Source organism: Mus musculus, chromosome 5 (assembly GCF_000001635.26).
Source record: "Mus musculus strain C57BL/6J chromosome 5, GRCm38.p6 C57BL/6J".
NCBI classification, from domain to species: Eukaryota; Metazoa; Chordata; class Mammalia; order Rodentia; family Muridae; genus Mus; species Mus musculus.
The window spans coordinates 48,585,821-48,607,307 of NC_000071.6; the positions used below are offsets into that span (position 1 = coordinate 48,585,821).

At 38.8% G+C, this 21,487-nt stretch overlaps 1 protein-coding gene across 11 annotated transcripts in view; it reads right to left on the bottom strand.

Moving 5' to 3' along the window:
- Kcnip4 (Kv channel interacting protein 4) overlaps nucleotides 1-21,487 on the bottom strand; it is a 1,135,620-nt gene that overhangs the window by 196,318 nt on the left and 917,815 nt on the right. For 2 of the 11 annotated variants that reach the window (XM_030254922.1, XM_030254921.1), the window contains exon 1: nucleotides 13,889-17,876. The exons of 7 other annotated variants lie outside the window; for them this stretch is intronic. Coding sequence is in view for 2 of the 4 variants with exons in the window: in NM_001199245.1 (NP_001186174.1) it covers nucleotides 13,603-13,714 (112 nt within the window). In the remaining 2 variants the exon portion in view is untranslated. Of the gene's footprint in view, nucleotides 1-13,602; nucleotides 17,877-21,487 lie in introns of those variants that run through there. 2 more of the 11 variants (NM_001199245.1, XM_030254918.1) reach the window with 2 other exon arrangements.

The following is a 21,487-nucleotide window of genomic DNA, read 5'->3' on the forward strand; positions in this document are numbered from 1 at the left end:
TGAGTGCTGGAATTGAAGGTGTGAACCAATTCTACACTTTTGTTTAGTTAAACTGACATAGTATCAAGCTAACTTCTAGATATTAATGTTTGTACTCATAGTTATATACTTCCTTAATTTTAATCATAGAAGCTACTTTTGTTATTGGAAAATAATGAATACAAAGACCTATAACTGCTCAAGGTGCTCATGGGTGCTCAGTAAGACATTTATACCATCACTCTAAGGCTAGAGAACTACTGTGTAAGAGGAGGCAGAAAGAATGTAAGAGATGGAGGATGGAGAGGAAGGCTCAGAAATGCTATCTTCTGTATGACACAGGAATTGTTTTTTTTTTTTTTAAAGAAAAATATTTAATTGGGGTTGGCTCACAGTTAATTGGTTTAGTCCATTATCCTCATAGTGGGAAGTATAGTAGTGGGAAGTGCAGGCAGACATGATGTCAGAGAGCAGTCAAGAGTTCTACATCCAGATTGTCAGGCAGCAGGAAGAGAGCAACACACTGAGCATGGCTTGCACATATGAGACCTCAAAGCCCATCTCCAGTGATCACTTCTTCAACAAGGCCTCACCTCCTAATAGAACCACTCCATATGGGCTTATGGGGGGCATTTTTAGTCAAATAACCACATTACATTCATTGGCCATATCATAATACAAAATGCACTTAGTCCAATTCAAGAGTCCTCATAATCTATAACAGCCCCAAACACTTGATTCAAAGTCCAAAGTCTCACCTGAGATTCATGCAATTTCTTAACTGTAATCTCCTATAAAATCATAATCAAAAAGCAGATCACATATAATGGCACAGGGTATATATTACCACCCCAAATGGTGGAAAGGGAGTGAAAGATCCTGACAGAATGTAAAAGGCCACAGAAGCCCTGAAATTGGCAAAATAGATTTCATTGTTTGCAGAACTAGCTTCACTGAATTAGAAAAATAGAGGTGCACAATGCTCTGGCCACTCCTTGAACCCGTGTGTGACACAGGAATTGTGGTCACAAATTCACACCTGCTGTGGTCGATTGTGCATGATCTACATGAGAACGGACTTATCAATAGCCAGGCATAGAGGAGAGAACTACCTAAAGGTTCCATACCACACTGGTGAGCAATTGGTAAACAAGGAACATTCTGGGAGAAGGAGGGTCATTTCCTTTGACTGACTATTCTCCTATGAGCCCACCACACTGTAGTGAATAGCAGCACAAAATCAACAAATGGATGGTCCTGGTTAAACTTAGTTACAAAACAGAAACCACAACCACAGACAGAAAAATACATAAATCTAGGTAGGAAACGTGTAAGGAGGAAAGAGAAGGCCAGGCATGGGAGAAAGGTAAGAGAAAGTTGGAAGGTTTGTCACCATATATTACATATATGTATAAAATTATCAAAAAAACTATTTTAATGCAAATGATTCAACAATTCATATAGTTACTCAGATATCATTCTTAGTAATAGCAATAATTCATGTGCTGATTACAGCAAAATAACTATTGCTCTGATTTTTAAACAAATGTACTCTAGCTGAAGTTAAGTACAATCAATCTCTGTGTTATAATTCACTGAATCCTCTGGTCTTCATCTTACTTCCTGTTGGCTTTTCACAGTTATTCAATGTTTGGATGAAAGTTATGACGAACATTTGAACATTTGTTATGGAGGCTTGAGGCTCACAGTGTTTATTGTCCTTGGGCAACATAGTTCTGACTGTCCTTAAAGTGCTTATTTGCTACCATGAAAGTAAGTGCTTTTGATTAATTTGAAACATCAATTTTCTTGCCCTTTGAAAGAAGGAGAGAATCTATTGTGGAGTAGTTCATGATGACAGAGGACAGCAGCAAGTGCAATTTATAGTAAGGTCTTATTATTATGTTAAAATAAAAAGTTTAGAAATCTCTCATTTGTTTACTTCAAGATGATGATGATGATGATCCCTTTTTTTTTTTTTTAAAGACAGGGTATCTTTATATAGTCTTGTCTATCTTATAACTTGATTTGTAGACTATTGTAGTTTCAAACTCAGAGATCTGCCTGCCTCTGCCTTCTGAATGCTGGGACTAAAGGTCTGTGCCACCAGTACCCAAATAACATTTGTTTGTAAGGAAGAGAAGTAGACAGAAAACATCAAGGCTGGGTGTTTAAATTTAACCCTTCTCATGAGATCTATCTTCATCCTTTATTACCATAGTTAATTATTCAAACAGACCTTACCTAAATTTAAATTTGGCAGACTTAAGACATACAGGAAAGGAAGAATAGCCAGGGTTCTAGTCTCTTCCCTAAAGCCCATTTATTCCTGGGGATCTCTTCAGATCACTGTTGCTGTCTCTGAATTCATACACTGTTGGACACTCTGTCAGTGTTTCTATGCAACACATGGCATTTCAGAAGTCCTGCTATGCTGCCTTTACCAGCAGTCTTTCTGTGACTCACTCTTCTGCAATACAAAGTGTAAGTTTTCCAGGAAAGAATGTGGTGCCATAGGAAATGCCACCACTAATATCCTTTGAAAGTGTGTAAGTTCTCAGAGCAGGGAACTGATTATAGGGCTGCCATGGTTCAAGGTCTCTGACTATCCATACCCACTGGACACACACTGCTTTCCATTGCCGAGCTTAAACATCTTTAAAGAGGGTGAATACCTTCTGTAAAAACCTTATACCAGAGTTTAAACTTTTACCTACAGCTCTAGCATGCTTAAGCACCTCTGGGTACAGTAGGATAAGGACATCCATATCGTGGAAATTTTTCTCAAACAGACTTAGAAAGCCATTGACAGGAACAGTCCCCATTACTGGCAAATTTGTGAATTTGAAATATATTAACTAGGCAAGTCATTCCTGTGGCTTACAAAGATTTTTCAGCTTCAGAATTTCTTTGCTGACTTTCCACTTTTTCTTGAGTAAATTCTATAAAATATTAAGCTGTGTATTGGCTTTATTGTTGACTCATCATAGCAGGGATGCACAACACTGAAGCTGTATTCTTATGTGCACATTAAACTTTTAGTCTGAGATTTTGCTCTTGCAATATTCTAATGAACTACGTTTACAAAGAGTGCTCGCTCTGTAATTGCTGTCTGTGAGGCAATGATCTGACTGATTCCCTTTGGGTCTCTTTAAACCTTCACAGGAGTGGGAAGGAGTTAATCTTCTGTTTTCAGTCAAGTGATGTTTAGAAGCCTGTACTAATTTCACCTTCAGTGAACCAGTGGCGTTCAAGATGCTGGAAACAGCAAGGACAGATGTATCATTTGCGTACTCAGTCAGGTGTGCCTGGCTTCTCATCGTTTTATCATTTCCCCTTGTAATTTGTTTAAATCCAGAATCCCATCATTAGCTTATATCACTGCTGCAAAATTGTTGACATTCTTTCATTTATTCATTAGAGACTTTCTGCGGATAGGTTATTCATAACTACAAATTGGCTGAACTATAAAGTCACATATCTTTAATTGTGTACTATATGAAGTCAAGTTTGGAACTCAATTTGAAATGTACTATCCTGATTTTATGACACTAGGATACTTTAGTCCATACTTTCACTCATCACTGATTTAGAAGAAAGGTCTCTGCATTGTGTCAAATGTTAGAATAAGGCAGTAAGAAACACCGCAACTAAACACTCCAGCTTCTAATGACTCCACTTTGATACCAGTTCTGGCACTGAGCAGCATATCAGCTAGACCACTTCCTTGTATCTTTGATTGCATTGTATATGATAATGGATAGACAAGATGGTTACTAACCTTTAAAATATGGCAGAACTGATTCTAAGATAAGTACAAACACACATCCACAAACTCAGCAAATTCACATTATGTTTCTTGGCAACTTTTTTTTTTTTTTTTTTTTTTTTTTTTTTTTGTGATGCTTAGTATTTTGCCAGCAACAACTGTACAAAAGATGGGACACTTGTGGGCTGGTTAAAAAATCTGAGCTATAACACTAAGCTTTAGTGTGGACTTGCTATCTAACAAGTTGAGGGTGTATCTTTCATTTCAAAATCATGGTCAGGGCTCAGAACTCTCTAAAAACTGGTGTTATAATGATAACATGCTATGATGATACAGATAAGATCTGTATATGAATATAAACAAGGTTCAGAATGCTTTAACGATTTATTGTGGATCCATAGTAAGAATGCTAATGTTTTCTAAATTTAGTCTTGTCCTTCCTTTATTCAAATACTTTCAAAGATTCACAGAGGACTCTGGATAAGTCAATTGTTTATCTGAACCTACAACATAGAGGTTGGATGCGCTTTTGTACCTTCTTGCTCCAAATGCGTATGATTCTTGTGTCATTAGTAAGATGCCCCATTGCCTTACCTGTGACGAGCCTGGGTATATGTGTGTGGATTTCATCTTCCTGGTATACGCCTAAGGACTTGACTTCAATGAGAAAATGTTCCCTTTGGGTTCTGGATTAAGAGACGTCCGTTAATTGTCTACTGGCTCTATGTTTAAGGGCCTATGGCAACGTGTAGAAGCACGTGACAAAGGAAGATACTCAGAAGCCAAGGAGTAGGGATTATGAGAAGAATGGGACCAGGAAAGGAGAAGCCTCCAAGGAGGGCATGCCTCTCATGTCCTCCTTCCTGAAGACAGCCACTATATCTCCATAACCTCCGCCGTAATGCCATTAAGTCATGCACTCAGCAGATTACTAATCAGTGATTAGGTCACAATCCTCCTAAGACAAACCACCTCACAATGAGCAAATCCACCAGCTAGGGATGTGGCTGTTCACACACAGCCTTCTTTGGGTGACACTTAAAAAGAGACATTGTCTCATCTCACTTTTTGTTTTTGTTTTGTTCTGTTGTTGTTGTGATTTGTGTTTTGTTTTGTTTTGTTTCGTTTGAGTTAGGGTTTCTATGTGTAGCCTTGGCTCTCCTGAAACTCAGGCTTGAACTCACGGATCTGCCTGCCTCTGTCTCCCAAGTGCTGGGATTAAAGGCATGCGCCACCATGTCTGGCTTCATTCACATTCCTTAACGTATAGAAAATATTTATGCGACTATGCAAAGCAATAATTTCACAATAATATTTTTTAGAGATGAGCAAATTTGTAAATTTATTTATTAGAAATGTTGTCTTTTAAAAAGCAAATAATCTAATTCTTTCTTATTGCCCGGATTGATGGCTTAGGTTTCATGTTTGAGAAAAAGCTGAGCCCTTTTCATAAAAGAAGCACATTCTAATTAAGAAGGAAGGAAAATGGTGGAGCATTTTCAAGCTACAGTGGAGATGTTGCCTGCTCAGAGTTAAACCTCCAAATTATACTACTAAATGGCATTAGTAGTATAATTCTAAGACACAGTATATTGAAATCACCAGTTGCCAATAGTTCTGAGCTTCTCAACATCATATTTAGTTCTTGCCTTCAAAATATCCCCTAATCAACAGCACTGACAGTGTCCATCAGTGCTGTTCTGATAAAACAGTGAGTTCAAATACCTAAAAACTCCCCACATGCCAATGAAACAGGTGAATTTCTACAATCTCTTCACAAAACAAACACAGCTTATATAAACATCAAGACAGTGAATTCAATATATATTGTCTCACAAAAATTATTCTTGTAAGATTCTAACCTAAAAAAAGAATAGTATATATATGAGCCCCATTGTATGTGAAGCTTTTATTATATAATTTTTCAAATACTGAAAAACACCATAAAGTTGAAGTATTATAAAATATAACATAGATATTAAATATTTACAAAGACTTTAAAATCTAATACAGAAATATTGATGTTCTAATATTGAATTTAAAGTTATACAAAAAGGTCTAAGAACTTCAAAATTATTAAGTTTACAGGATAAACAAAGGATAGTCTTACTACTGTAAGCCAAATCTACCCTAGTTTTTATTTTTTATATTGCATACCAGATAAGGATTGCTTTATATATAAGTGACTAAAAAACAACTTTAAAAAGTATTTCATGGTATACAAGGATTTTGTGGAACTCTAATTTAAGCATTCATAAACTTTTTTGTACTAGTTATTTGTTTATGTATTGTGGTTAATCACTTTTGTCTTGAAAAGTTGGTTTAGGCTATATGACCCACAAAACCCAATACACTTAGAATGGAAAAATATGGTCACTAAAAACTTTGGAGTGAAGTTCAACAGATAAAGGACCTCAGTACACTTGGAGATCTTGTTAGAGTTTCAGATGGTCTGGTCTTTCAGAACTATTGAATAACTCAGTGGCTGTTGAATTGTGGTCTTTGGACAAGTTTTGATTCAGAAACTCAGAGTGGAATGTGGGAGTTTGTGGTTTCATAGGCTGTCTCATTAGTCTTGATACATGTGAAGATTGAGCCCAATTGGCCTAGTCCCTGGGATGTGAACAGGTCATATTATCCAACATAGAAGAGAGGTGCTCGTGGGCTTCTGCACAGGGATGAGCTGCAAAACTCAGTATTTTGCTAACTGGTTTGCATTCTTTACAATATCTTGGAGACAAGGAAGGCATGCTCTCCCCCATTTTAAAGAGAAAGGAACTGGAATTCATTCAGGAAATATAGCAATTTGCACGGAATTATTGAATTGGCTTTAAAAATCAACCCTTCAGGCTTCCCTGCCCTCACTTTCTTATCTTCTTTGATTTGGACAAGCAGTCCTGGAATCAAGCAGGAGCTAGCCTGGCATAGTTTGTGTTGGGTTTCTCATGAGGAATGTAGACACTACACAGGATATGAATATCAGAGTCTAGTGATGTATCTCCATGGCTATATGAAGATCACCCTGACTAAATCACCAACCAAAGAGTATAGGACCCATGGCTGCAGCTACATATGTAGCAGAGGATGACCTTTTCTGGCATCAGTGGGAGGGGAGGCCCTTGGTCCTGTGGAGGCTTGATGCCCAGCATAGGTGGATGCTAGAGTGGTGAGGCAGAGGTAGATGAGTGGGTGGAGAAGAACTCTCATAGAGGTAAATGGAAGGATGGATGGGTTCATGGAGGAGATTTTGGGAAGGGGGATATCATTTGAAGTGTAAATGAATGAACTGAGGTTAAAAACAGAATCTTTCAATCAGGAAAGTATGAATATTCGTTTACCCAACAAATAGCCATCTCTTCATTACTAATTACAGCTTTCACTTTTGTTCACTTTTCATTACTTGTGGATGAGATTAAGAAAACTTGTAGGAGATTCATTCTGTCTTCCTACCAAAGTACAGTACAGACCAATGCATTACTTCCTAAAACCCTCTTCAAAGTTTCTCACTACAGACTCCAACCCCATTAGTATTTTCTAATACACTCTTTAACAAGATGCTCTACATTTCCTGTGTCGTGCACCACATCTTTCTCCAGTGAACAATGACCTCCCTCAAATTATTCATCCACAGGTATGTTTCCCCTGATGCTCTCTACTGTTGCAAGGGACTGAGTGGTAGAAACTCCTGGTTTCTATATTTACCCTCACCCTTCAGTAAAGGCTACAGCTCTTCTCAAGAGAATGGGATAGGAAATGCTCTCTGAAAATGGGTAAAATGGAAACATAGTTCCAAGGCAAATGAGCCTGGAATAGTCTGCCAAGTCCAGGGAAGACAGCTGGTATTTAACTACTTCACAGACCTATTCATTGTTCATGTCAATATTTATTGTTCTTTAACCATCAAAAGAGAGCTTAAGAAGTTGCCATTTATAAGAATTTATAACTGATATTTCTATCTTTCACACCAGTGTCTACCTGATAAAATCTTAAATCTATTAAGTCCCGAGGTTCCAAATATTACCACCTTCACTCAAGCACCCCTTCACTCAGAAATCTAGCAACCAGAAGAGGGCAGGAGAACTGTTGTCATTTTCTAGAAGGTTTGCTTTTTTTGTACAGCAAGACATTTTTTCATCTTGCCAAAGTTGTTCATGAGCCATTTGTTCTCTAAGCAATTTGAAAGATTCTTAAGGACATGGAAATATCCTGCTGTCTTCAATTCCCCTCCACACAGTAGGTGCTTCGTGCATATATGTTAAACTGCAGCTATAAATCTAAAAATGCTTTCCACTTTACAGAAATGGATGGGTTGCTTTCCCATCCAAATCAAAGTCCATCTGAGTCAGGAGTCCGCAGCTCACAGCTAGATATTTCAGCTCAAATTATATCCTAGGTTTCTAGGTTCTAAAGTTTCACAAAAATTTAATGTGTGAGGGATTTTGCTATGAAATCTCACTATCAGAAAAATAAATCATCAAAATTGTAATCAGTTAATCCACAATTCTGAGGTTGCCATGGACACTTGAAAGTGGCATTGGAGGTTTTGGATTGCACTCAGTGCACAAAGCAAATTATACTCATGCTATTGTGGTGTGTGTGTGTGTGTGTGTGTGTGTGTGTGTGTGTGTGTGTTTGTGTGTGTGTGTGTAAAACTGTGCTAAACACTGTGGATGATCAAAACCAAGGAGAAATAAGTCTGTGTCAACTCGTCACACATTCTTCTTGTTGTTGCAGGAACCCCATATGGTGCACCAGGTCCTTGTGCTTCCACCACAATGTTATGTCACCCATTGCCTTATATATAGTACTTGCTTAAGCACCTTCCTTGCATATAAATTTGATAGGTCTCTCTTTATCAATAGCGAGAAAGCTTAAAGGAAATTCTACCTTGCCCAACTTTGAATGTTTCTGAATCTTCCATTTGGATTTAGCTACAATCTGGATCTTGCTTGGGTAGATTTACCATGATATAGTACATGATATATTACAATGTGTTTACCTGATCTCCAGTTTCAAGTAAGAGTTCATTAAGGGGAGAGGTGATCTTCTATTAGTCTTAATCCTGGGGATCATACAGAACACATAATGTAGATAATCAAGAAATAATGAATGACATAATTGCTGAAAACCATATGTCCTAATACAAGTCATTTTTAGAAAAGGCTGAGGCAAAAGTGGTTTACCATTGGGTTTTTCTCTACTTTCTTATAGAAACATTTCTAAACTGGGAAGAACAGTAGAAGGTCCTGAAAGACGTCAGATTTATCTATCAGAAATTTTCAGCCTCTCCTCCATAGAACTGTTATACCAAGGACTATGAGCTGAGTCTTCCACATTTCTTATCTCATAAGTAAGATATTTAAAACAAAGTTTCCTTGAAATGAAAGAAGTGCTGTTTATAACAGCTGCAGGCCACAGATATTGCATTAATTGGGAATTTCTTCAGTAACTGGAAATTGAAGGCCAGCTCTGAGCTTTTTTTTTTTTTTTTTTTTTGGTAGAAAAAATAATTCTTTGGGCTTTTATCTTCTCTCTCATGTGAATTATAAATCGTTTAGCTAGCTCCTCTGTTCTAAATAGACTTTTACCTATTCTCTCTATAATCTCTGTGAATTATTTGTTATCCTCTATTATTTCTTCAAAGTTAGAGCCAATGGCTCTTTGGGAGTAGGGGATATGTATAACTGGAAGCAATGTTAGGTAACCTTATCATCTCCAGCTCAGTGTGCTATAAGCAGTCCTTTCCCAATTCCATGTAAATCACCCATCATCTGGGCTTAGGAATCCAGCCTTAGCTCTTTGCTCAAACAGGAATTCTTGTCCCTCATTCTCCAACTTGAGAATTTGTATCCATTCTTCTGTTGAGGGACATCTGGGTTCTTTCCAGCATCTGGCTATTATAAATAAGGCTGCTATGAACATAGTGGAGCATGTGTCCTTAGTACCAGTGGGAACATCTTCTGGGTACATGCCCAGGAGAGGTATTGCTGGATCTTCTGGTAAAACTATGTCCAATTTTCTGAAGAACCGCTAGACTGATTTCCCCTTTTAGGTGCTGTGCAGTAGGTCCCCCCGCCCTCCAAACCTGCCCCATGCCTTATCTTTTCCTGAAAAACCCTCCCAGAGAGCTCTTTAAAAATTCCCACCTCATTTCTGCCTCAAAGGAACATTGCTTAGGTTTATGCTCAGAATTTGGCTTCTTTTTATCTTCTTTATGATTCTGCTACTACATTGTAAGATTCTCTGAGGGAAGTCTTCCATCCATTTTCACTTTCAGCATCCTGTCATCTCAATCAAAACTCAACAGAGGACAGTAAACATCCAGCATTAAGAATGCAATATGATATCAACGACATACTAAAGTTTGAGATTATACCCATCTTACATTTTCACTATTTCTTTTCTTTGTGAGTGGCCAAGTATAAAATCTCTAATAATTATATTAATACTTCATTACTTATGTTATTATTTTATTGCATAAATGTTTTACATGTATGCATACCTGTGTACCACCTTCATGAATGGTATGCCCTGGAAGGTTAGAAATACATTTTAGAATTTCAGACAGTTCTGAGCTAGTAGGTGGGTGTTGTAACTAAGCCTGGTCCTCTGAAAGAGCAGTTGGTACTCTTATCCATGGAGCCATCTCTCCAAATTCCATTATTGGTACACAACCTTCTGATTCCTAAATAGTGCATTGAAATGGGATATTTTTAACTTTGTCAAAATTGAAAGACTATTTTAAAAAGAAGAATAGTATCTCAACAAGTGCATCTATGACTGACCCTCACAAATTAGATATTATTATGAGCCATTTTATTTATATTATAATCTCAGTGAATGATTTGCAATTTGCATTGGCATATCTGTTGGTTTGGTTTGGTTTTTGTTTTTGTTTTTGTTTTTGTTTTTTTTTGAGACAGGGTTTCTCTGTGTAGCCCTGGCTGTCCTGGAACTCACTTCGTAGACCAGGCTGGCCTCGAACTCAAAAATCCACCTGCCTCTGCCTCCAGAGTGCTGGGATTAAAGGCGTGCGCCACCTCGCCTGGCTTGGTTTGGTTTTTGAGACAGGATCTTTCTATGTAGCTCTGGCTGTCCTGGAACTTGCTGTGGAGATCAGGCTGAACTTGAACTTGGAGAAATTTGCCTGCATCTTCTCTTGAGTGCCCAGGCATGTGCCACCATATCAGTACTTCTCTGCTTTTAAGTATTTACGGGTATAAAGAATGAATATGGTATCTCATGGCTCTAATTTTAGCCACTTTTTTTCTTGATCCACAACTTGGCTGGTAATTATAAGGCCCAGTCAGTTCTATCTTTGCTTAGCTATTGTCATATTCTGAAGAAGTCTATGTAGAAAGCCCCAGCTACAGCTGTCATATTTTTCCTGAGTCTCATCATCACTGGTCTCTGTATGGATTTATCATTCATTATCATGGGATATAAGCCAATGATGGTAAAATTTGATGCAGAATTTAGAAAGATGCTTAGGCGACCATTTGGTGTGTTGTCCTAATCTGTTGTGAGGGCCAGGAGTTTTACCATGCTTGGATCCCATGCTTAGGTTGGGATCCAAGCCTTGTATGAATCAATTGGCTGCTGCATGACCATATTTTCTTTGGGTATATTTCTCCCTGATGATTTAATAAGTCTTAGGAGCCAATTCAAGACTAGAAAAATCTCCCTGTGAATGTTTTTATTTATTCTCTTTACATTTGTGAGAAGAGGGCAGTACACTAACAGCAGTTGTGGTAAGAGAAGCATTTTGTAGCACTCAGAAGTGTTTCCCTTTGGTCTTCTTTCTGCTCCCAGATGGTTTGGTTTTTGCCAACTCATGCACCTCTTCATAACTTCATTTATTATCTATATAAACTAAGTGTTGGATTGGACTAACATCATTTAAGACTTATTTCAGAACAAAAGGATTGATCCATACCAAATGAATTTGGGTCTTATGTTATATATAGTGGCATTGTACATAATCAAGGCTTCTTCACTGAATTCAAATTTACCTCAGATTACTATACATCACACACAATATATATATAAATGTATAGGTATAACGATGTTTATGAGTCCATAGAAAGACTCAAGTATATGTATCGCTATAACTTCGATATCAACCTCAAGGCTGTCATTTCAAATCAACTCGAAATATATTGACTCTATTAGGAAAAGTTAAGTTTATAATTTTATTAGCATAATTCTGAAGCTCAAATTTAAAGTTTTAGTGCCAACAAACTAATTTAATTGATTTAAAATCTGAATCATTGCCAGGGCCTTTAGCTTGAGAATTTCAATTGTAAACTTTCTATAATATGATTGACAATGATAGAAGAACTACTTAATGTCTTACAGTGTTATGAAGGTTGATATTCCCCAAATATTTCCATGGTGCTTCTCTGCTTTGGTACCCAGCTTTAAACTAAGACCCCTTGGTCATAATATGGTGACTCTGAGGACATCACATCCAGAGAACAAAAAATTAATAGGTAACTAACATGATATCAACACGTATTATTCTAAGTTCAGAATTTGAAATTATTCTATTTGTATTTAAATAAGACATATTAGTCTATTGAGTCAGAATTTTGAAAGAGAATTAAAAACTTATTTAACATACTGAAAATTTTACTTATGCAATGTTTTTCCATTAGAAGTTTAATAGAATTAGCAAACCAACTTCTTGCCTAAAATCTTCGGAAAGATTTTGATTTAACAATATTATTGAACCTATTTTGTAGGGGGTACTCTATGGTTTTGCTATACTGATAAATATTAACATACTATGAGAAACAGCATGTGTAATAGATATAAGTGGGGGTGATGTCATCTTATCAGTCAGAGCCTTGAAGTTAGAATGATTATGCTACAGTGTGGAAAATTAAATATTCCTATGTCCCTTATCATATACCATGTGAGAGATGACTTCTTATAGCTCAGCAGACAAATAGTTGGAAGAAATATGAGCAAGGATCCTGGCGTCTATATTCTTTCACTTGAGGAGAAAAAAAAATGAGAGCTTGTATAAAGAATTAGTATCAGTTGGTTTAAGTTAAAGTATGTTATTTCAAAGTATGCTATTCAGTAGATGTCTCATATTTGTATGTGTGTACATGTGTCCTTGTATAAGTAGGTGTGTGTACGTATGTACATATATGTATATATACATGCATGAATATTCAAATAATATAAGCAAAGTTAATCAACTTTTTTCTTTGAGTAGCCAGTATTTCAATATCAAAATTGACTTTAGATTCTTATCAGATAAAATATCAGAAGCATTGGCTATCCTGTGTGCTGTTCCCTGTTCAGGAGACAAATGATTAAGGTGGCTCACTGGGGAATGTAAATGAAACACATGCAAATTAAATCTTTAACACACCGTTTTGCTGAGCACCCATTAACTCCATTTTACACCATTTTATATCATAATGAACGACCCAGCTCCACCCCAGCAACTCCTGACTAATGACAGGCAAACACAACATTTCCCTCACAATTCAAAACTCCTCCAGAGGGAGGGATCACTAATGAACTCAAGGTGTGGTAGTCAAAATGAACTTGACAACCAAAAGCAAGCACTCAGGATGACACATTTAACCCATAAACAACCCTATACCCAAATAATTGGTTTTGAACAGAAAGAGGAGACTACAAAAGCCTTCCCTCCCAACATCAGCTTTCCAGGTAAACAGAAATGAACTGTCCAGGTGCTAGGCTGCTCTCTCTGTCAAGCATGCATATTTTAAAACTTTTGCTTTGGACATTAAGCCTTTGCAACTTCTGCAGCATTTGTATCCAGTTCGGAACCAGACCTGACCAAGCGCACAGACTGGGAGCGACCACTTTACCTTCCGAAAAATCAATCAGTCCCAGCAAATGAAGCAGCTTCAGAGACGCACATATAATCACAACAATACCCACTGTTTGCAGTCCTTCCGACTCCCACTCTAGAGTCAGCATCCTCTATGCTCTCAGAGCATCCCAGCCTCCGGACCCCTTTGGTGTGGAGGGAGTTAATTAGAGAATCCGAGCAATGTCTGGCTTGGAACAAAGACTTGCCAGGGGGGAAAGTGAGCAGCGGCTCCTCACTGAAGAACAGAGCCAAGCGGGTGGCCCCCCGGGGTGAGGACAGACCTGGGCTAAAGTCCAGCCTCTCATGCTGATGCTTGCATTTGCTTGGAGGGGCTCAGTTCAGCCAAAGCGCATCCAGGCTCCAGACCCTGCACTGCAGCCGGCAGGTGGGTGTTCTGAGTTCAGAGCTGAGGGAGAAACATCTGTTGGAGAACAGGAGACTTTGCAGGGTCCACGAAGAAGGGACACTCCCAAGGAACTTGCCCCGGAGAGATAGCACTCCACCCGCTGATGATGCCAGGCTGGGCAGGGCTGTGTGAGCTAGTTTGCTGCCTGGGAAGCTCAAGTGTTCCTTTTCAGCTACAGTCGCTGCTTTTGCTTCCCAGAGCTTCCTCTGGGAAAAGGCTCAGCCTGCTCTCTGGGTACGGATATGGGGTGGGGGTGGGGGTGGGGGTGGAAAGGGAGTTTTAGTGAGGGGTTAGTGTCAAAGTCCCCGAGACTGCTTCATGTTTTGTGGAGAAAACTACAAGAGCAAAAACACACCAGTGAGTATGCAGCCAAGATCAAGCAAGCCAACTTAGCTCTTCCACTCTCTCCAGCTGTTCTGGTCCCTAAGCACACCGCAGAATGGTCCACGAGTCCTCAGGATTACAAAGCACCAGGGAGGACGGGCAGAGCAGACCACATAAGGGTCAAATTCAGTAACTGCTTCTTGGCGGGTGGTCATCACTCCCAAGTCTAGTCTCAGTTTCTGCTAAGCACAGTTTCACAAACTTCCTTAATAGTTAAAAAAAAAAAAAAAAATCATGGGGCTTGCTTAAGAGAAGAAGAAGAAAAAAAAAAAAGCAAGTCCTCTTCTTAGATATCTGATTCAGAACACTTGGGGAATGTGCTGTAACTCAGGTAATTCCAGTCAACAGGAAATTCTACTCTGCACTTAGTTCCCAGGGATCCTATCGCTATCCTGCCCCAAACTAGTCCAAAGAGGCAACTTCGAGAGAATGTCCAGGAATCTGGGCCATGCCAGGACCACAGTGGCTTAATCAGTTAGTCACTTTTCTCCACTCTGCCAAATCCCAGGCCAGAAATGCTGATGCCAATGCAAAGAGAATCAAGATAGACACTGGGGACACCTGTAGCTCCCTAGGATCCAGGAAGGCTTCCCAGTCTTATCTTGTCCCTAGGAACTCACTCTCTGCCTCTATAGTCTATGAACTTCTGCAAGGCACTCAACTTGTTTGAAAACATTTTCATCGTTGAATTTAGTGTCGACATACCTCAACTAAAGTTCTCAACTTAAAGGGAATTGTAGGAAATACATCTGGCTCTAGTAAGTTAATTTTCTAAGCTCTTACTATGGGCTCAACTGTATTACAAAACAACAAGAATTCACTTACTCCACACAGCTCAGTGAGGTAGGTATAATGATCATCTTCATTTTACAGGCTAAGACACAGTTTACTTGCTTGACAAGTTGCAGGCATCATGCCTGGAGAGCACTAGGTATCCATCCAGTTTCTCCTTAGTGTTTTTCTAGCTGTCACTATCAGTTCTGAATAGTACCCTAGTGACAAGTTGAGACATAATTCTCATCCTATCATTTGGGAACATTTTAGTAGGAGATAAAGCGTTGGGAGGAGGTGATTGCAGTGGCCTATGCAATAAAGATCTCTGTAAGATGCAATGGGAGCACAGGTCAGTTATGCTTCGGGTAAATGAGTTCTAGTGCCAAGAGCTTTATAAAAGAGGCAAGCACTAAGAATGACAAGAGTTTTCATCAATAACTAGGAATAGTGTGTCAGACATACTTGCATTATACAGTCTTGGAATAAATCGTGGCTCTCCTTGGAGGGAATATAAGCCTCACTTCTGTCAGTTTAAACAGAAATACCACAGCCTTCTTGTCTGACTGCTATAAAACTTAGCCTGTAACATGTAGATCTGGGCATAGTCCCTGGTGTCTTTGGTCCTCCTTGGGACTTGCGGAATTACTATGGAATGCAAACTCATGGGCTGAAGGTTTTCTTTGGATGAAGTAGCTGGTCATGTTGCTCCTTCCCTGGTTCTACTCTTTATCCCAGGAAGACTTGCTGCTCATTACCTTACTCTCAGTGATATTTTTGTTTTCTGGGCATCAAGAACATACCCAAGTAACATGGCCATCTCTTATAAGGGTATATTTCATTTTGTGTGAGATTCTTAAAAGAAATATCTATCTGCACAACCACTCTCCACCCATGCATTGTACAAACAAACAAACAAACAAACAAACAAAGTAAAAGCCAGTGGCACAGAGATTGTTATTTTCACAAAGTTACATTAATCAAGGGTAACACCAGGATGTGAAAGATACTCATTCGACAGCTAACAGCAATCAATACTTGTAAGAATTGTGCCAGGCATTGCTATAAACCTTGTCCCTTCATTAAATCCTATTATCCATTTTGTTACTCTGGTCTCAGAAAGGAAATTCAGGATTTAATAGTTGAATAGTTTTTCCTGAGATATTATTAATAATATTTGGAAGAATTGAAATTTAACCACAGATATCATAGGTCCCATGTCATATACCATGTCCTATATACTTCACCCTTCCCTACTCCATTCCTTCTACATCATGGTGACCATACCAGGCTCTGGTAAGGGACTGTGAGTGGAAAATATTGGCAAACACCTTTAGGAAGGGTTATGGTCACATCAGTGAACCAGTCAGAGAGAAAGCGCTTAGAATGGACTTCCACCATATGATATTGACCCATTGTGATCCTGTAAGCTCTCAAAGGAGGTGATTTACTGAACTGCAAAATTGATTATTTCCTTCTATTTGGCTGCAGCTTCAATTTGAGATTTACCAGTGGCAATGCCTAATCAATTTCATTTCTTTGCTACTTCTTAAAATGTTATCTGCTATCACTTGTAGTAAACCTGCCAAGGGTTTATAGCAATACATCCTATATACGCTTGAATGCACATAAATACACAACAGAGTGGAGTATGGTAGGAAAAATGTTTTTAGAGATGTATTTGCTGTCATACTTGCCAATTCTACTGTTTCTCATAAACATAAACAAGATTAGAATGTACTTATGACTCATTAAGTTTAAAACAATAATTGATAGTGTAGCAGCTAACCTCTTTGATATATGTCATGTTGGCATACAGATTATTTTGAGCTGGAGGTAACTAAGCTATGGAAGATATATCAAAAGCTTGGTGCCTTCCACTTTTAGTCTAAAGACAAAGGATAAAATCATAAATTCCTCTTTGGCAGGCGTTCTCCCTCTACTGTGCAGCACTCAGCTAGGCATATACAACCCTAAACTGTCATTATTTTCCACCATGTATTTTACTCTCTTTAATTCACCACCCCTAAAAGAACAGATACATTTCCTTTTGACACGTCTTCATAATCTTTTACTCTTTTATCCGATGGCATATGATCTGCAAAGTGTGACCCTTAAAATATGCTTCTCCCATATCTATACATATTACAAGTGTTAATAAACCCTGTTTAATGTGTCTTGTTACTCTAATTTTCCGGTCCAGCTAATAAATATTAGGGAGATGGAGAAAATATGTCTTTCCCCGCCCACCTGCACAAGCCTTTAGAAATAATTAATACTAAAAATACAGATGCAGGAGTCGACGGGATGACTAAGTGGTTAAGAGTAGTTGCTGCTTTGTGGATGACCTGGATTCAGTTCCCAGAATTACATGGCATTTCAGAGCTGTCCGTGCCTCCAGGTCCAGGTGATCTTATGGTTTTTCTCTGGCCTCTTTTGGCACCAGCTATGCATCAGATATCCATACCCAATGAGGGGGGAAACACTCATCCCCATAAAATGCATAAGTCTTTAAAAAATAAAGATATTTTTAAAAAAGGCAAAAGCCAGGTGTGTTGGCCCATACCTTTAATCCCAGCACTCAGGAGGTAGAGGCAGGCATATCTCTGAGTTCAAGGCCAGTGTGGTCTACAGAGTGAGTTCCAGGATAGTAACAGAGAGAAACCCTGTCAAAAAAAAAAAAAAAAAAAAAAAAAGAAAAAGAAAAAGAAAAGAAAGAAAGAAAGACAAAGAAGACAGAATATACTCCTTAGTGATCCAAGGTTGCAAGTATAGAACAAGATGGAAGTTCATCAAAATTCTGTTTGCTTTAATACAGGTAAAACTAGAACGGCACATTAAGAAGTTGAAGAGAAATGAGATTCTAAAAGAAAAATGTATTCTCTGTTCATTGGAGCTAAGGAAAGTAAGTCATAAGTATGTCTGGCATTATCAGGAAGGTTTCAATTAAGAAAGAGGCCTAACATAGGTCTTTATGAACGAGTTTGAGAGTCATAGAGCCTTCCATTAAAGGGGAAAGGGTATCCCCAAACCTGATCAAACTGGACATTTGCTAAAAGAGGCCCCTTAACATCAGAACCCAAATGAGCAAGCAACTGTACAAGGTCACCATGTGATTCTTAGAAGGGTTTTTAAATTTGTTTCATGATAATAGAAACTGTTTGGCCTCATGTATCCTTTATTCTACACAAAGTTACTTCTCTGTTTTGAGAGATGGCATGCTCCTCTGTCTTGTAATTCCTAGGTTATACTGAGGAACTTCTTGAATGGTCTCCATGGGAACTATCTGGTCAAACAGGACTCTGTATATTTCACTTAGCACAGGGATCAGTCTGAAAGTCTGGTAAATGTGTCCTGAATGGATTTTTTTTTAAATGCATATGGATGTCCATTTAACAATTAAGCAACACAACATTCCTGCTTGAGTGCTCTCTTTAATCCATAAGGCTGATTATATCTTAAGGTATCAAAGTGAGGGGAAACTTCTTCCTATCTTAAACTTGCAGCAATATTGCATAATGTATTATCATAATAGTTCCTAGGTGTGTTATAATCAGAGCATGTGGATTATGTAATCTCCATAAAGTAAATTATCAAGTTATTAAGATGTACAATTAAAAGTTTTTATTAGAAGATAAACTTCTGGTGACATACAACTTGTTGTTCCCTCCCTTTCCCCCTACTTCCTTCTTGTTCCCCCTCCCTCTACTGCCTCTCCTCATTTAGGTCTTTCCTTTTCCTCTCCTTACTAACTTGAGTTGTATCTTGGGTCCAGGTTCATTTTTCTCCTCTGCCATGCCATTTCTTGTCTCTTTTGATATCCTTCTACATGTGGCCTCTCTATCAAAGCTGCCACATGCCACCTCATTAGTTTCACTTATGGCAGAAAGAAAGTCTCGAAGATAATAATTATCTTCTGACTTCCTCTAATATAATTAATATATGAATAACACTAAGCCCCTTCTAATTGACATATATTGTACTCTGTGCATAATGCAAACCCCCTCTATGAGCTGCTATACTATTTGATAGAGACAGTTAATATAATAATATTAACCCTTATAGATGGAGACATAGAAGCTTAAGTAACTGTCCTAATAGTCTATACCTGATACAGAGGAGCTGGCCCTAGCCAATGGATCCCTCCCTAGAGATGTAGCAATTGTGCATGTGGGTGATGAGTGATAGTGTTAACCTTTCTATTTCAAATAACTTTTGAAATTTTAAAAATTAATCATAATCTCATTGCACAAAGATAAACAAATTTTAACATGTCATTTGTCTTCAGAAAGGGAAGGTGTGCCCCTAATGTCACCCTGAAACAAATATGTTTATTCCTTCCTGAGAGCAAGATTGGATGGAAAATAAGAAAGAAATGACTTAAGAAAGAGACAGGTTTAAAACTGAAGGGGTTTGTAACCCCATAAGAAGAACAATAATATCAACCAACTGAATTCCACAGAGCTCCCAAGGACTAAACCACCAACCAAAGAGTACACATGGAGTGACCCATTGCTCCAGCCACATATGTAGCAGAGGATAGCCTTGTTGGGCATCAGTAGGAGAAGAGGCCCTTGGTCCTGTGAAGGCTTGATGCCCCAGTGTAGGTGAATGCCAGGGATGGAAGGTGGGAGTGGGTGGGTGAGTGGGAGAAACACCCTCCTAGAAGCAGGGGGAGGGTGGATGGGATAGGGGATTTCCAGAGGGGAAACCAGGAAAGGGGATAACATTTGAAATGTAAATAATGAAAATATCCAATAAAAGAAAGAAAAAAAGAAAGAAGGAAAGAAAGAAAGAAAGAAAGAAAGAAAGAAAGAAAGGGGCTCAAAATAGACAGAGGAGGGAAAGAAGCTTAAAGGAGCAGAGAGGAGAGGGAAGAAAGGGAAGGGAGGCATGTAAGAAAACAAAGAACCTATCCTATGACTGCCTCTTTGAGACATTCAAGAACATGAAAGTGTCTACTTCCCCGGAGCTCTTGACTCTAGCTGCATATATATCAAAAGATGGCCTAGTCGGCCATCACTGGAAAGAGAGGCCCATTGGACACGCAAACTTTATATGCCCCAGTACAGGAGAATGCCAGGGCCAAAAAGGGGGAGTGGGTGGGTAGGAAAGTGGGGGTGGGTGGGTATGGGGGACTTTTGGTATAGCATTGGAAACGTAAATGAGCTAAATACCTAATAAAAAATGGAAAAAAAAAAAAAAAGAAAAACTCTATCAAATGAAAAAAAAAAAAAAAAAAGAACATGAAAGTGAATGGGGTGGGGGGGCTTGCCTTGGGCTTAAGCAACTCACTGATCACTCAGCTGTGGTTTAAGACAGGAAAAAACAGGGACTACAAAAATGGCAAGGTATATATTTCTCTTGAATCAGTTCCACGTCCTTGCTCCACTGGTGGTTAGAGTCCTTATAGCAACACACACAGAGAATCTGTTCAGTTTGGCTGTCTGAGCAGCGGCCTCGCATGGCCTTTAGAAAGGAGCAGATGCTTTTAAAAACAGGATGGCCAGCATCTCCATGGACACGCGCTAACCCTGCTGGGTTTAGTCCTACCTTCTAGGTCTGCTCTTAGTGGAGGCAGAGTCCCACTCACCGAGGCCTAGCTAACTAGATTCATCGTGGCCATGCCATCAGTTTGATTTTCTCAGTTTTTTTCCCCGTGCATGATGCTCAGAGCCGGAAGAGTGTTCTTAACAATGCATTAGCCCATCCCTTGCACTAGAGCAAGGCTTTGGGAAATGAAACCCAGCAAGCTCAGCTTTAAGTGTATTCTAAATCTGCAGAGACTGAGCCGTGTTCTTCATTACTCTTTGTTTTATAGACTTGTAAGAACATTTCAGAATGAATACTTTGCAAAGGCCTCAACATTCCTTTCTCAAAATGTTTCTAAATACCTTTGTTTTCCTTGTCCTCTTTCTCAACCTCCTTCCCTCCCTTGCTTTTCCCTGCCATTTCTGTTGGCAGTAAGCATGTAAGCACGTGCGCAGACAAACATGTTATTACTGAGATCATTTTCCTGTTCGGCTGTGTCAGAATGAAGGAGACCCATGAGTCACATAACTCTCTCTCAGAGCTCACCTTTTCCATTCATGGGGAACTGGAACTCTGAACAGATGAATGCTTACGGAAGACCCAGTGGGACACAGGAAGTGGGTCATGCTCCTGGCTGCTGTGAGTTCTCTAAGAGTGAGTTTACTGGGCAAGACCTGATAGCAAGGAAGCATAACGATGTCTTTGGCCTTCTTTCTCCTATGTTTTTCAACAGGAATTAAAATGTGTATGCAAGCAGGAAAGAAATGCAAACTGTAGAATTATGAAA